This window comes from Psammomys obesus, unplaced genomic scaffold (assembly GCF_907164565.1).
Source record: "Psammomys obesus unplaced genomic scaffold, mPsaObe1.curated_primary_1811, whole genome shotgun sequence".
NCBI lineage: Eukaryota > Metazoa > Chordata > Mammalia > Rodentia > Muridae > Psammomys > Psammomys obesus.
Genome location: NW_026596039.1, coordinates 15,864,468 through 15,879,672, shown reverse-complemented (window position 1 = coordinate 15,879,672; position 15,205 = coordinate 15,864,468). Strand labels below are relative to the sequence as shown.

General features: G+C 48.2%; 1 protein-coding gene across 1 annotated transcript in view; it reads right to left on the bottom strand.

Moving 5' to 3' along the window:
- Gldn (gliomedin) overlaps nucleotides 1–15,205 on the bottom strand; it is a 49,093-nt gene that overhangs the window by 11,158 nt on the left and 22,730 nt on the right. Inside the window, exons 3-4 of the mRNA XM_055622289.1 lie at nucleotides 8,559–8,576; nucleotides 8,139–8,246 (exon numbers count right to left, since the gene is read on the bottom strand). Coding sequence (XP_055478264.1) covers nucleotides 8,139–8,246; nucleotides 8,559–8,576 — 126 coding nt within the window. The remainder of the gene's footprint in view (nucleotides 1–8,138; nucleotides 8,247–8,558; nucleotides 8,577–15,205) is intronic.

The window sequence follows — 15,205 nt, the reverse complement described above, 5'->3', positions numbered from 1 at the left end:
CATACATAGTGAGTTCCAGGCCAGCCAGGGACCATGTAGAGAGGCCCTGTCTCAACACAAGGCAACAACAAAGGTTTACCGTGTGCTGGGGGTAGGTGGCAGGTGTACACGCACGGAAGTCAGAGGACAGCCTGCAACAGTCAGTTCTTTCCTTCCACCAAGTGGGCCCTGGGAATCGAACTCAGGTCGTCAGACCTGTACAGCACGCATCTTTACTGCTAAGCCTTATCTTTGGTCTCATCTTGCTTTTTGAGATAGGGTCTCTTTACTGGGCCCGGAACTTGCTGTTTTAGCTGGACGAGCTGGCCAGCAAGCTCCAGGGAAGGAACTTTCTGTCTGCCCCCGCCACTCTCCAGGTGGCATTACAGGAGTGCACTATTATGCCTGCTTTTGTTCTTTAGCTATCCCATGCGACAAAGCTTTCTCTCTGGTAACTCACCTTGGCTACCCCTTGGCACCACCCAACCACCATTCGCTGGGGTGAGCTTAGGCCAAGGCTGCCAGCCCTGCACAGTGACACTGCAACACAGCATGACCTGCAGTCTGGTACCACCTGTCCCACGACTCTTCACTGGCTCTGAGTGACAACCTGCTAGAGAAGAAAAGTCGTATTATCCCTGCCTAACTCCCCAGGGAGAAATGGCTGTCTTCTTTTCTTCTGGCATCGTCCACTCAAAACAGACAGTTCCACTGGGGTCAGCTCCACTGTCTTCACATCAAGGTGCGAGGGAGGACAATTTATTCTCGGCAGTGCCATCTGTCAGTGACTGAGGCAAAGGACAGGAGGCTAAAGAGTGTTATGCAAAACCCAGTCTCAAACCATGTATTGGAAGAAGGGCATTGTTTTTGGTTTTCTTGACTTGAAGGTTTGATTTTTAGAGAACACAGTAACATTAACTCCTATGTGAAAAAATATGAGACAGATGGAAAAGGGGGGGGGGGAACCAAAACGCTTGGTTCTGAGGCCCCAGAACTTCAGACTTCGTAGAAGATGCTGGCACGTAACTGACAATATTCAAGTCTCCCAGCCCTAACTAAAGCTAAGATGGAGTTTCCAGCCTCATGCAGAACATTTCCAGCTTCCTTTCAGTCAGGATATCACACAAAGGATAATAAATCAGGTTCAGAGAGACAGTACAACATGCTCTCACTTATATACGGAGGTAAAGTTGATCCCAAAGGAGTAGAATGTGGAGTATTGTTTACCAAAACCTGGGAAGGCTTGGGTGCACTAGGAAGGGAGACTGATTTGTATGGAGTGAAATAACTCTACCCTATAGGAATGTAATTGGGTAACAGTAGCTGATGAATTGGATTGAATTCTTAAAAGTATCTAACAGAGATGACGTGGGATATTCCCAACACAAAGAGACTATATAGTCTTCTAAAGAGAGAGTTTCATGTAGTTCAGATTGTCCTTGAACTCACTGTATGACTGAGACTGGCTTGAAACCCTGATTCTCCTGCTTTTAGGAAGGTCTGCATGTGTGTGTGTGTGTGTGTGTGTGTGTGTGTGTGTTTGATAATTAATATGTCAGTACCCATGATCTGGCCATTACATCTTTTAAAATGTACTGAAATTCCATAGAACACCCCTATAATATAATTATATATATGTGTGTATATATATATATATATCAATTAAAAGTGGTATTAATAGTATATATGTTTTAAATATTGATACTATGTTAAAATGCAATGAAATATATATTTAAAATAAAATAAATTATAAATTACATGGTTTAGAAGTTGGATATGATACAGTAGTTCTTTTTCAACTAAAACCAAGTTTTTCTTCCACCTTTAAAAGAAAAAAAAAATTATACTAGCCATCGGGGCTGTAGCTCAGATGTAGAGTGCTCTCCTGGCATGCACAAAGCCATGGGTTCCATCTCCAGCTATATGTTACACATCCTCAGTGGCACATCTCTGAACTTCCAGTTCCTGGGAGGGAGGCAGGGGGACTAGGAATTCAAGGTCATCCCCAACTACATAAGAACCAGCCTGAGCTGGAGATCTTGTCTTACAGAAAGTAGAAGAAAAAAAATGCTGGTTAATGCTAATACAGAATTTACCATGTGTCTGGCCCCAAGACTTTATATATACTAACTTTTCTTTCCCCAAACGATTGTGAGGTCAATGGGATCGCTACCCCTATTTTATGAACAAGGACATTGGAGGACGGTGATCCTGTAACCTGCTCAAGGGTTCACACGTGGTCAGTGTGGAGCCAGGGCCCACACCGAGCCTCTGGGCTCCAAGTCTGGGCTTGTTCTCTGGTTGTCTGGAGTCGGAAGCTGTGAAAGTGTTGACTCTTCTGGAAACATTTAGGCTACAGTCTTAGGTTCTGCTTCACTGGGTCAGTCTCCTCTACAGATGCTCTGCTTTAGATATGAAGCTTCCCCAAAGAGGCTTGTGTGTTGACGGCTTGGTCCCCCCATAGAGAGGTGACTGGACCATGAGGGCTCTGCTGTCACCAGTGGCTTCACCTACCGATGAATTCAGAACGGAATGGCATTCCTGGTGTGCTGGTGGGTAAGGCTTGGATGGAGGAAGTGGCCACTCAGATCATACCTTTGAAGGGCATTCTGTCCCTCGGTGTTTCCTGTGTTCTCTCTACTCACTTGCCATGCCCTTCTACCATGAGGCTCTGTCTGACACAGGTCCAGAAACATAGCCAGCTGCTATGGAAAATGCTAAGCTGCAAGCAAGAACAAACCTTTTCTCCTTCACATTGTTTGTGTCAGCTATTCTGTCATAGAGGTGAAAACCAAAGGAGCACAAGAGCTTGTACTGGCTCCTCCTCACCCTTAGTCCTGCTGTGAAGGCCGTTAGCTCCTATGCTCATTCCTATCTAGTTTGGGTGCCCACCCATACTCAACCAGGGCCTCAGAACCTGCAAACCCAGGGCTTCTACTCTTTCCCCACAATTTCTTCACTGGGACCTTCCCGTTTTTTATATCCAAGATGCTAACCACTTCTCCTGCCTGTCTTTTCAGTTTAGTTCTATTGCAGAAGCCAACTTCTACACAGGGTCTTGTTTGCTCAAGGCTGTCCAGGGAAGTCAGGCTTCTCCTTATACTAGTATTGTCTGTCATGGGGTACAAAGCCATCTTCCAATCAGAATAAATGGTATTGACTACATTTTGTTCATAAGATAGATAGACAGACAGGCTCTGTGCTACATTCTCATTTATGCACGCATTCTTCATCCATTTAGGTCCCAACTAACAGATGAGAGGATTAGTAAAATCTACAAGACAAAGACTCAGCCTTCACAGGCCAACACTGTAGAGGACTATTTAGAATTAAAAGTATGGCCAGGAGGTGGTGGCGCACCTTTAATCCCAGCACTTGGGAGGTAAAGGCAGGTGGGTCTCTGTGAGTTTGAGGCCAGCCTAGTCTACAAAGTGAGCTCCAGGACAGCCAGGGCTACACAGAGAAACCCTGTCTCGAATAAAACAAGAACAAACAAACAAAAAGTATGACATGGTTGTAATACTACTTTCTCTGTCTTTAGAGGAGAAGGTCAGGGCCTTAAGGATGTAGTGACTTGCCCAAGAGAGGCAGGTCTTCCAGAACCCCCCCCCACCATCCCCACGCATCAAAGGAGCGCTGCTATACAACCCGACTGTGAAGTGCAAGCCATTATTGGTCAGCTGCATATCTTTATGTCTGTCTAGAATGCTGACAGTCACCCAGCCCTCCCCCACCCAGCCCTTCCTGTTGGTCTCAGAGTTGGGGCTCAATTTGGAGGCTGTTCAAATTCCTATACCTCCCACAATTAGTGGCATCAGTCTTTAGGGCCCTGGGCTCCTTTCTGGATTGCTGCCGCTAGCTACCAACCTATGGTATGTTTCAGTAAGCCTGTACTCAACTGGATCCTGAGCCCCTTGGGCAGGGGAGATGAGTGTCACTGTGTGGATAAAAGCAGGGTTGTAGGAATCAGACAGACCAGGACCAAGACCAACTTGCTTCGCTTTGGAGCTTCTCTTTTTTTGAGACAGGGTCTAGCTGTAGCTTAAGCTACCCTTGAACTAGAGTTTCTCCGAGGGCTGGTGCACAGGCATGTGGGCCTTTGTCTCCCTTATTAGCTTTTTTCTGTTAGACACGGGATGGAGGCCTGGGTAAGACAGGCCTGGCTCATTCTCGTGGGCCTCACTTAGAATAGTGGCCAACCAACCGTAAACAGCATGGAAGGGGTAATACCATGACAGAGAAGGGACAGTGACTGGGCGGGTGAAGCAGAGCCTGGTAGGGGGCAAGGGCTGACCCTGGCCAGCAGGTGGCATCTGAGCTGAGAAGTGATACCGTGGCGGAAGGGGTAGCCCAGAGAGGGGCAGCTGGGCAGCTGGGCAGCTGGGCAGTGAGCGCACCATACGAGAGTCCCTGGGTAAGGGTGGAAGACTTCTTCATCTGGAAAGAACATGGCTAACAGAAAAAGCCGAGTGCGGTGAGAGGTAAATGAGCTATGTGCTAGACACTCAGTAGGTGCCTGGTCTACCTTGGCAGCCATTCTTGATTGTTGAGAAGATTCTGGGAGAGTCACACCCCGCCCTGACCAGGTCCCCATCTCTGTGGAATGTAGCTCCTTTTTGCACACCGTTTTCTTCTTCTGGCAAGCGTTTCTATTCTCTCCTTCCTCAACTTCACCTGGCAAGCCAGGAATGATCAATGAACACCCTTCCTCCTCCAGAGTCACACAGGACTGCTCACAGCTGTTTAAAACCCTGCAGTACCTTCTTCGGTGCTGTCAAGGAGACAGCATGCTGCTAAGCTAAGGTCTGAACGGGCCTGGCCCCAGCCTACTGCAAGTCCCGCCAGTCACAGAGGCAGGGCCTTCCTCCGGGTCACTCTCCCCTTGACCCTCTGGCACCATTTCCTTCAAGTATCTATCTCCTTGGCTAAGGATGTAATTTGACTGTCGGCCTAGCATGCAAGAAGCCTTGGATTTGCACTTTATGAAACTGGGTGTGTGGCACATGTCTGTGAATCCTGGCACTGAGAGGCAGGAAGAACAAAAGCTCAAGATCACCCTTCCCTCTTATATATAATAAGTTCAGGGCCAGCCTAAACTACATTCCTCCCACAAGTCTTGAGCATTCGAATACTTGGTTCTCCAGATGGTGGCTGTTGGGGGAGGATTAGGAGGTGTGGGTTTGCTGGAAGAACTGTCATTGGGGGCCAGGCTTTGAGATTTCAAAGGCTCCACGCCATGTTTGAGTTAGCTTTCTCTGCTTCCTGTTTGTGCGTCAAGATGTGAGCTCCTGGCTGCTGCTCACTGCCATGTCTGCTTGCTACTGGCACCAGGCCGGCCTGTCTGCCACAGTCTGTGCCATAATTGTGATGGGCTGTCATCCCTCTGGAGCTGTAAGCCCTCAAAGAAACACTTCCTTCTGCAGGTTGTCTTGGTTGTGGTGTTTCATCACAGCAATAATAAAGTATACATTCCCCTCTCTCAGAACAGTCTGGACCATAGCCTCCTGTGACATGGTGTTCTTAATTGTTGAATGTCAGCTTTCTTCAAAAGACAGAATGTTCCAGATTGGGGGCTCCCTCTAGTAGCTGAAATCTGGCCCCCCAGGACTCCTCCCCAGCTTAACATTGTCCCAGTCTTTTGCTGACCCTGTTGCTCACCCACCTCTAGTTCTAACTAGATGTTGCTGTTTCTCAAGGCCCTGTGCCCTCCCTTAGTGGTCACACCCATACTCGCCCACAAGCACTTGGGGTGACTATCTAGGTATGCTTTGAGACCCCTCAGGGGCCTCTCACTGCTCCCCAGATGCAGGTGGGCTCTCCCGTGGCCTTGCGGTTCCCCTCTTCTCCCAAAGCCCTCCACTGGCTCAGGGATAGTGGGAGAAGGAAGGATCCAAGGATCGGATTCTGGGTGACCGGGACAATGCCTCCCTTCTCTCAAACCTGAGCTGGCTCAGAACTGACAGAACTGAGCAACTTTCCAGCCATCTCTTTCCACAAGGCCTGGTTTTCCAGATAACCTCAGTCTTTCTTTATCTAAAGCAGTCTTAGCTGCTTAATATACTGCTCCCTGCCTCTCCCCCTCACAGTGGCAGCTTCAGGAAGGTGCTGTGGCTCGGAGCACCATCGCCTCCACCATGGCGTATTTTTGCATGCTGAGCAACTTGATATAAGGGAAATTAAAAGCTTCCAACCCACGCTTAGAATAAAGGTCCTCCAACTGCCCAAGCTCAAGGAGAGGATCTCTGGAGGCTGTTATCTGCACAAAGACTAGACAGCATCGGGAAAGATATAGGTGCCCTTCCCCACCCGAATGGGCACTGATGTGGGTTATCTGTCTCAGAAAAGAAGACTAAGAGCCATATCCACTTTCCTTACGAGATCATGGCTGTCCCTGGGGCTCATTCAAACTCAGGATAGGATCTTTATGTACGCTAATTTCTGTCCCGGATCCATTTGTTCTCCATGGTCATCACTGGAAGGGGGTCTGCAGGTTTCTGAACGGGGATGGCAGTGATTGCCAGGATGTGAGTAACGTTAATGCCTTTTCTTCCGTTAGTTATCCTGGCCAGTGTTTCCGTGAATGTTCAGGGTGTGTGTGTGGGGAGGGGGGGACCTTCCCTTTGTCTTTACAAAGGCTAATCATCTTTGCCACTTTTGAACCAACGTTTAGACTAGCACTTGCCACATAAGCAGCACGGTTTCCAGAAACTGATGAAAATTTTCCATCCTCCTTGTGGTTGTGTGAGGACATGACTGCTTAATTCCATGTCCTCAAGACCAGGGCTCTGTCCCAAATCTTTTAGAAAATGCCCCCTTTCTATATGCGTCCGCTGTTCACTTCTGGCATGGTGCTCCCCCACCCCAAGCCTACCCCCCAGAATATCAATTTTCTAGCCTCCATCACAAGTTTGGTGTCTTCCCAGGATAAAGCAAAGGACTGCACATTCTCATAGTTGTCATCATTCTACGCTGATGAGCACTGGCAGTGCTAATTAGTAGCTGGCTCTGTAACCCCAGTTGTAATTGCTGGCCTGGTGAGGTCTGGCTGGACCTGGCTGAGGCCTGTGCATTGGCTGGCATCTGCAAGGCTGCCTCTGGAAACACAATAGGTGGGCTTGCTGAGGGCAGAGGGGCTCCTCACTTCCCTCCCTCTCCACTGGCCCTCACTGACATCTGTGGAAGCAGCCCCAGGGCTGCTCACAGGAGAAGCCGGGAGAGGTGTTTCGAGGGGGAGATGTGCTATTCGAAAGAAGCGAGTGCCTCTCTTAGCCCAGGACCTGTCCAGAGTTGTGGCGCTAAGAGGCCACACACAGAAGACCTGGTGGAGTCTCTGGCTAAGAGCAGCCTCTCTCTGCCTTTTTTTTAAAACTAGTGGCCTTGCCTGAAGGGGGGATGAGCCTCAAGTCTCTCCTTCCAGTGTCTGCAATGTGCCAGTTTTCTTCAGAGGATTCTCCTCTAGTCTATCTCCACAGGCCCCCACGATGGTAATGCTAGATCTTTAAAAATCATCTTGCCTTGACCCTGAGGCCTCCTGTTAGGCCCCACACCAGCCCCTGCTTCTCCCTGCACACAGCAGACACATTGGTGACTCTGGCCCTTTACTGAGCTCTCACACAACAGGCCAGAGAAACTGCCTCAGAGAAATGGAATCCCTTTGAAAGCTTCCTTAAGAGAAGACCCTGAGTTAAGTGCCAGCCTTGGGAGGCCTGAGCTTTGCCTTTCTAGTCAAGCAGTAGGAGCCGCCCTTCCAGTCAGAGAAATCCTCCACAAAGGCCATCATCAGTCCTTTGATGATCAACCAAACGCAGCAGGCAGCTAGAAAGAAGGCAGCAACAGCACGCAAAGCAGAGATGGAGCCTTGAGTGAAGGTGGGTGTTAGCGAGCACAGGGCACCACACGGCTGCCCCCCCCCCCGTACATCTCCAGCTGCAGAAGAAGTCAGTTCCTAGGAAGCTGTCCCCTCCATTCTGACACAAACATGTGGACCAAAAAGAAGATGCTCGGCACCTTAACACAGCAACTTCAAGGTGGGGGCTCCATCAGCGCCCCGTGCAGCCCACGAAGCGCCCTTCCTCCACACAGTACTTCTCAGTGCTGCCTGTCTGAACGGTCATGGAGAAAAGAAGCAAAGGAATTGATTGGCAGAACTGCCCAATTACCCATTTTTCCTCTCTTCCCATTTGCTCCTTTTTCGCCCTTTGGGCCCTGGAGACCAGGCTGTCCATCTGATCCGTTGTGGCCTGGTAACCCACCAGCTCCTGGGGGTCCTGTGCCAAGCATCAAACAGAAACAGTTAGAAACATTTTCACCTAAGGTGCTGTGATTCCCATTAGCTAGCGAGACAGCCAGCATCTGTGCCATTTTCCATGGCTTCCTGCTTTTTCGTTAACTCCTTCTAGAACAGGGACAGGGAGAGGGCCTGGTGAGGGGGCGGGTCTCAAGTTAGGGCCACAGAAAAGGATATGGATGCTGCCTCACTCTTCCCCTCTACAGCCTCTGGTCCTTCTGGTCCTTAGGTCCCTGGCCTCCAGTCTCCCATAGCTGTCCTTGAACTAGGAGAATTCAAAATGGGTACTTACCCGGTGGGCCAGGTGGTCCTGCAACAGAAAGGGGAATTTAGATGATAAGCCACAGGAGGTATGAAGAGGAACCTGTACCACAAGTGCCTTCCCTCCTTAAAAATGTCTTAGTTACCTGCTAAGAAAATAATCCCACACTGTTTATGATTTGTAGCTTATGTTTCCCCAAAGGGTCTTAAAAACAACAGCAAAGACGCATTTGCTAATCAAACCAGCTTTGCTTACATTTCAACAGACCTAGAATAATTTCTGGGCTAGCTTAAATATAGATTCATACATTAATTATCTTAGAAGAGATCCGACTAATTATCTGGGGGCCAATGGAAGCACAGATCCCTGTGCAGCCCTGGCATAGGACAGGTGTCGGCACATGGAGGTTCTGTCACTTCAGAGCAGAACCCTGACTGCTGCTGGAACACTCCCAAGAGCCCCCCACCCCCTGAGCCCCCAGCCAACTTGTCTCCTCTAGGACACTGAGGAGTAACCCTAGCACATGCTGGCTTTATAGACCTGTATTTTGTTGCATGAAATAGCCTGAGAAAGTCTGAGAGCTCAGGTCAGGTGACAAATACCTTCTTTAGAGTGAAATGATCCAAGGGCCTAAGTGGTTTGGATGAATCATTTACACAGAAGTGAGCAAACGATTTTGCTTCCAGAAAAAGGCGTGCCTTATTGTCACCTAGACTGTGCACGCGGTGAGCCAGTAAGTACACGAGAAGACCGGGATATGAGAGGGCTGAGTTTCTGGTGTTTCTCTAGATGATACGTAATGACTCCCAATTTGAGCCTTTGGCCACTTAGAAGGCGAGCATTTCTAAACATATTTCCCAAACTCCACTGAGAAATCTCAATACTGGTATCTGCTGTGTTCGTGGTTCATGTGAGGAAGGTTGATCCTTTGAAACCACAGGGCAATATGAGAGGCCGATAAAGAAATAAGCCCCAGATTATGGGACAAGTTTCTGGGCACACTGGAGTCTGGGAAGAAATCCCAAGAAGGTGACCTTTGAACCATGGTCCTGAAGAAACAATGGGACTGAAAAGTCAGCATATGTGGACCTAACATTTCATGCAAGGGACAGACAGACACCAAGGTCCAGAAGCGGAACTATTAAGGTTCAGGGTGGGAGAAAGAACGAAAGGATTGGCCATGCTTGGGTGGAGATACGGCTGGACAAGGCAGGGGGTGGGCTGGACAGATAGAAGCACTTGAATGACAAGATGCAGAGGCTCTGGGAAGCGGGTTCTCGGCTAGAGTGTGTTCCTGGGACATCAGTACAGGTCTGAGATGTTCTTCGTAGCTGGAAGATGAATACAGCTAAATTAAGTGAGCTAGAGACAGATGGGCGGCACAGAGAAACAGAGAGGGGTGCATTGGGGAGACTATAGGGAGACCTATGAGGTGGGAGTTGGGCAAAGCTGTGGGTGAATGTGCCTCCTGAGCTACAGAAAAGGCTCAAAATTCAGAGTGTATCCACAGAATAAGGAAGGCTCCATGTCCGGTTAGAAGTAGATGGGAGAAATTTAGATAAATGAATTCAGAAGCATTGATGGATAGCATCTAGGGACATAGAATTCTTGGAAGAATAGGTGTCTTTCAAAATGCAGTGATTTTCAGGGACTTGCAGGCCTTTCACAATGGCCTGGAAACTTTTTTGAGGGGATAACTCTAACCAAGCAAGTTAAAGACTTGTATAATAAAAACTTTAAGAAACTGAAGATATCAGAAGATGGAAATATAGTGAAAATGGACATCCTCCCAAAAGCAATCTACAGAGTCAATGCAATCCCCTTCTAAATTCCAACATAATTCTGCATAGAAATTGATAGGACGGTTTTCAGTTTCATAGGGCAACACAAAATAAACAGGATTTGTAAAAACAATCTTGAATCGTGAAAAGCTGCTGGAAACATCATCATTCTCAATTTCAATTTGTCCTCCAGAACTATAGAAATAAAGACAGCAGACACTGATCAATGGCATTGAATCAAGCACCCAGACTTAAGTTCACACATCAATGGACACCTGATTTCTGACAAAGAAGCCAGAAACACACACTGGAAAAAAGACAGCATCTTCACCAAACGGTGCTGGCCAATCTGGATGGAGGCATGTTAGGAGAATGTAAATAAATCCATATTCATCATCCTTCACAAAACTCATCTCCAAATCGATCAAGAACATCAACCTGAGGCTAGATATTCTGAATACTGGAGAATACTTTTGAACTCATTGGCACAGAAAAAGACTTTTGGAGCGGGGTACCCACAGTCAGCACAGGCACTCAGAACGGCAGCTGAGAAGTGGGACCTTATGAAACCGGAAGGCTTCTATATCACACCATCATTTGAACAAAGCAGCAGGCTACAGTGGGCTCTTAAAAATCGGAACACAAGTGGCTGAGACATAAGTGTTTAAGATCTTTAGCCACCAGGGAAACACAAATCAAAACTACGTAGAGATTTCATCTTACAGCAGTCAGAATGGCCAAGATCAAGAAAACGAATGCCAGCACATGCTGGTAAAGATTCGGGGAAAGGGCAACATTTATCCATTGCTGGCGGGAGTGCAAACTTGTACAGCCACTGAGAGAGTCAGTATGGGAGTCTTCCGGATAGATCTACCTCAGGACCCAGCTCTACCACTCTTTCACGTATGCCCAAAGGATTCTGCATCCTGCTATAGGGACTCTTGCTCAAATAGGGGAAAACCAAACAACACTGCTCTGTTAAAGGAACGAATCAATAGAATGACTCCTAGCAGCATTCTGCTGTATCCATGGATCCGAGTGCCTCTCAGCCTCCATCAGAGACGCTTCCTCCTGTAGCAGGTGGAAACCCATAGCTGGTCTACGTGTAGAGAGTCAAAGACCTTGGGCTATTCAGTCATAAGATGGGATTTCTTCACTAATCCTCTACCCTCAGGGCTCGGGGAACTCTGTGGAAGAGGAGGCAGAAAGAATGTAAGAGCCAGAGGGGTTGTCTGACTCCAGGGAAGCAGCGTCTTCCAGACACAGCAGGACTGTGGCAGCACGCACGGGACCTGCGCAGGTTCAAGCCAGATTGGGACCGTTGCCAAAGCTGTGGAGTGGGCACAGGCTCCCATCCCTGCCAAGAAGCTGCCTCTAACCGAGAACTGATTGCAAATGAAAAAGTTTTCTTCAGTGGAGAAGAAAATTGGTTCGCAAACCACACCTCAGGGCAGTCCCACACCCAAGAGCAGAAGGCTAACCCAAAATGGGCTCAGTGATTTGGGGAGGTTTTTTGTTGTTGATGTCTCATGAAGCTTTGCCTGGACAGTTTGTTAAAATCTTACTGGGTTTTTGCTTTTATATTATGTCTTCTGATTTTGTGTTTTTATGTGTTTTGATGGGTGTGTTGTGCTTTTTATTTTTATTTTTTAAATCTGTTTTCTTTTTCCCCGTGTTTGTTTTCTAAAGAGAGAAAGATGGCATGGAGTTGGAGTTGGATGGGTAGGAAGGTAGGGAGGATCTGGGAGGAGATGAGGAAGGGGAAACCATGATCAGAATACATTTCAGTAAAAAGATTTATTTTCATGTTTCATTCCTTTAATCCCGGCACTCAGAGGCAGAGGCAGAAGCAGGCGGATCTCTGAAAGTTCAAAGTCAGCTTGCTCTACACAGGGACTTCCAGGACATCCAGGGCTACAGAGACACACTCTCTCTCTCTCTCTCTCTCTCTCTCTCTCTCTCTCACACACACACACAATTTTAAAAGTTGGCAGCACGTTGCTGAAAAGGCTTGAGTCAGTGTGGTGACTTTACCAGCAGGGGGCACGCGTGCACACACTGGAAAGGGCTGACAGCGAGCAGGGGGCTGAAGACCGGCTAATCAGTTTCTCTACAGGATGTACCACGAGTTGAGAGGCACAGGATGATGGAGGGACACCCTGGAAGGTGCACGCTGACCGTGTCCAGTGGGCATCGGGGGCGTCCAGGAGAGCCTAACAATCACGTCAGGGTGAACTTTAGTGAGGCGCCGTCAGTGCTGTGCGTAGGGTGTGTTAGCTCTCCTTGTAATGGAGTGCATCTATCACAGTTCCCTCAGTGCTGACACTCGGGCTGCAGTTCTGTTTGAAGCCTGAGACTGGCCCACCAGGTTTCTTAAAATTAAATATCTGGGTGCCACCTGGAAAGTTTAGTTCATTCTGGGTTGAAGGCCTAGAACCTTCATTTTCCCCAGGTCGCCCTGGTGAATGGCATGCATGGCCGTAGAGCCACTAAGAGTTGGCAGTTTTCTAGAAAAATATTTAGCACATCCTTAAAAGGGCCCCTGTGAATGGGGGGTCCCTGGAAAGCAGGGCTTCCGTTGGGAAGCTCAGCACATCTAGCCTTGGCCTGTAAGACTTGAGAGTCATGCAGGCACTCTATTCTTGAGTACGTGGTGCCTGCGCTGAGGTGACAGGGGTTTGAGGTAGCAATGTGGTGCTCTGCGTTACCAGAGGGAGCAGGACTGGGAGGGTTATCAAGCTGAGCTTTGCGACGTGAAAACTTTTGGCGAGGTAAGTCACTGAAGTTTTACTGTCTGCTAACCAAAGACTGACCTAACTTGTACTGGCAAACGTACTCCTCTAGCTGTATAATGATCTGGCACAGGCCATACCATTGCTATTTCTCAAGTAGGTGGGTTTCTACTAGCAGGAACAGGAGAATTTTAACGCAGGTAAGAAATATAGGCTTCTCAGATGCAGCCAGGCATCTCAGTCTCTTTGTGGGTTCCCAAGTAAGGGGAGCAAGGGCTGTCTCTGATGTGAATTCTGTTGCCTGCTCTTTGGTCACTTCCACCTGTGTTGTGGCCTTGCCAGGCCACAGAGAAAGAGGATCCAGGCAGTCCTGCTGAGACCTGATAGCAAAGGAGGAGGGCTCCCCTGTCAGTGATAGGTGGGAAAAGGAAAGGGAGGGTAGGACTGACAGGGAGGAGATGAGGAAGGGGGCTACAATCAGGATATAGAGTGAAAATTAGAAATAAAAAGAAAGAAATACAAGCTTTTTACAGTTATGGGAAAATTATAATAAAGAGGCTATAGCCTCAAGATTGGGCAAGGATAATTCTGCAGGTTTCTGCACTACTCGGCAACATCCACAATAACCACACTTCAAATCAAGGCAACTCCTTGAGTATCTGTAACTCCCGTCTGTCCAGAGATCACCCGTTCACCCGAGCCAAGGTGCCTATGAGCATAGCAATGACCACAGAGAAAGCACCCACACTTTTCAAAGTTTGATTTAGAAACACCTCAGATGGTGACGCCTGGGTCTGCTGTTTTAGAGGGAGCTAAAGGGAGACATACTCCACAGACCTGAGGAAACCTGGGGTCTGCAGCCCTAACACACACACACACACATACACACACACACACACACACACGCACACACACACACTCCCTCTCTCTCTCTCTCTCTCTCTCTCTCTCAAACAGGCTTCCTCTATAGCCTTGACTGTCCTGGACTAACTTTGTAGACCAGGCTGGCCTTGAACTCACAGTGATCTGCCTGCCTCTGCCTTTACAGGCAGATTACATTACTGTGTCCGGCTTCTAACTCGCTTTTCTCCAGCAAGGGTTCCCTGGGGCATGGCTTTTCTGTCTGTGTAGTTATTTCCCAACTGCATGTGCACATGTATGAGCGTGCCAGGAGCTCTGGAGCTGGAATTACACACAGGTGTGAGCTGCCGTGTGGGTACAGGGAATTAAAGCCAGGGCTCAGGAAGAGCATGTTCTTTTTAAAAAAGATTTATTTATTTATTATGTAGACAATTTTCTGTCTGCATGTACACCTGCACACCAGAAGAGGCCGCCAGATCTCATTATAGATGGTTGCGAGCCACTATGTGGTTGCTAGGAATAGAACTCAGGACCTCTGGAAGAGCAGCCAGTGTTCTTAAGCTCAGACCCACCTCTCCAGCCCCCTGAGATAAAAAGATGAATCTACTATAGAATCAGGCCCATCTCGGGGGCCCGAGTCCAGCTCTACCTAGATTACCCTCCTGGCCAGAACCCACACTAGTCCATGGACCAAGGCTCTCTGCCGACCACCAAAGTTGCCCAATCCAGTCCTGGGTTCTGCTGCTCATCCTTCTGTCCCCACCCCCAATACAAACAGTCTGGTTTGTCCCAAAGCATCTACTTGCTTTGAAACTTACACTTTTCATACTTAAGTTTTTAATTGAAGAGCTTCTGTGCAAAAGGAGATTCAATTTCAAGCTGGCATGAAAGAAGAGAGTGTTGGCTTTTGAAAGCCTGTTCTGAGGTGAGAAAAAAATTGCCTACTCAACCCATTTCCACCATTCCCGTCCCCGTCGTCACCCTCCTCTGAGTGGTCTCAATAGCTCCATCCCGCACATTCACCGTGAGCCTGCCTCTCAGGTCTCTATAAAAATAAGAAAGAGGCTTTTTCTGTGCCTCTCAAGGCCTTTGTTTCGGTCGTCTCAGCATTTCTGTAGCATTCATTACTGTCACATGTGGGAGCTCTAAAGAGGGACTCCCACAGATGGATGGGAGGCGCTTCCACCACGAGAGTTTCTGGACAAAGGACTGGGGCTTTCTGAAGATATTTCATTTTCTGTGAGGGCCGAATGTCACTTAAGTAATTCAATTAGCATTTCCCAAGAAGCCACAGGATTACAGC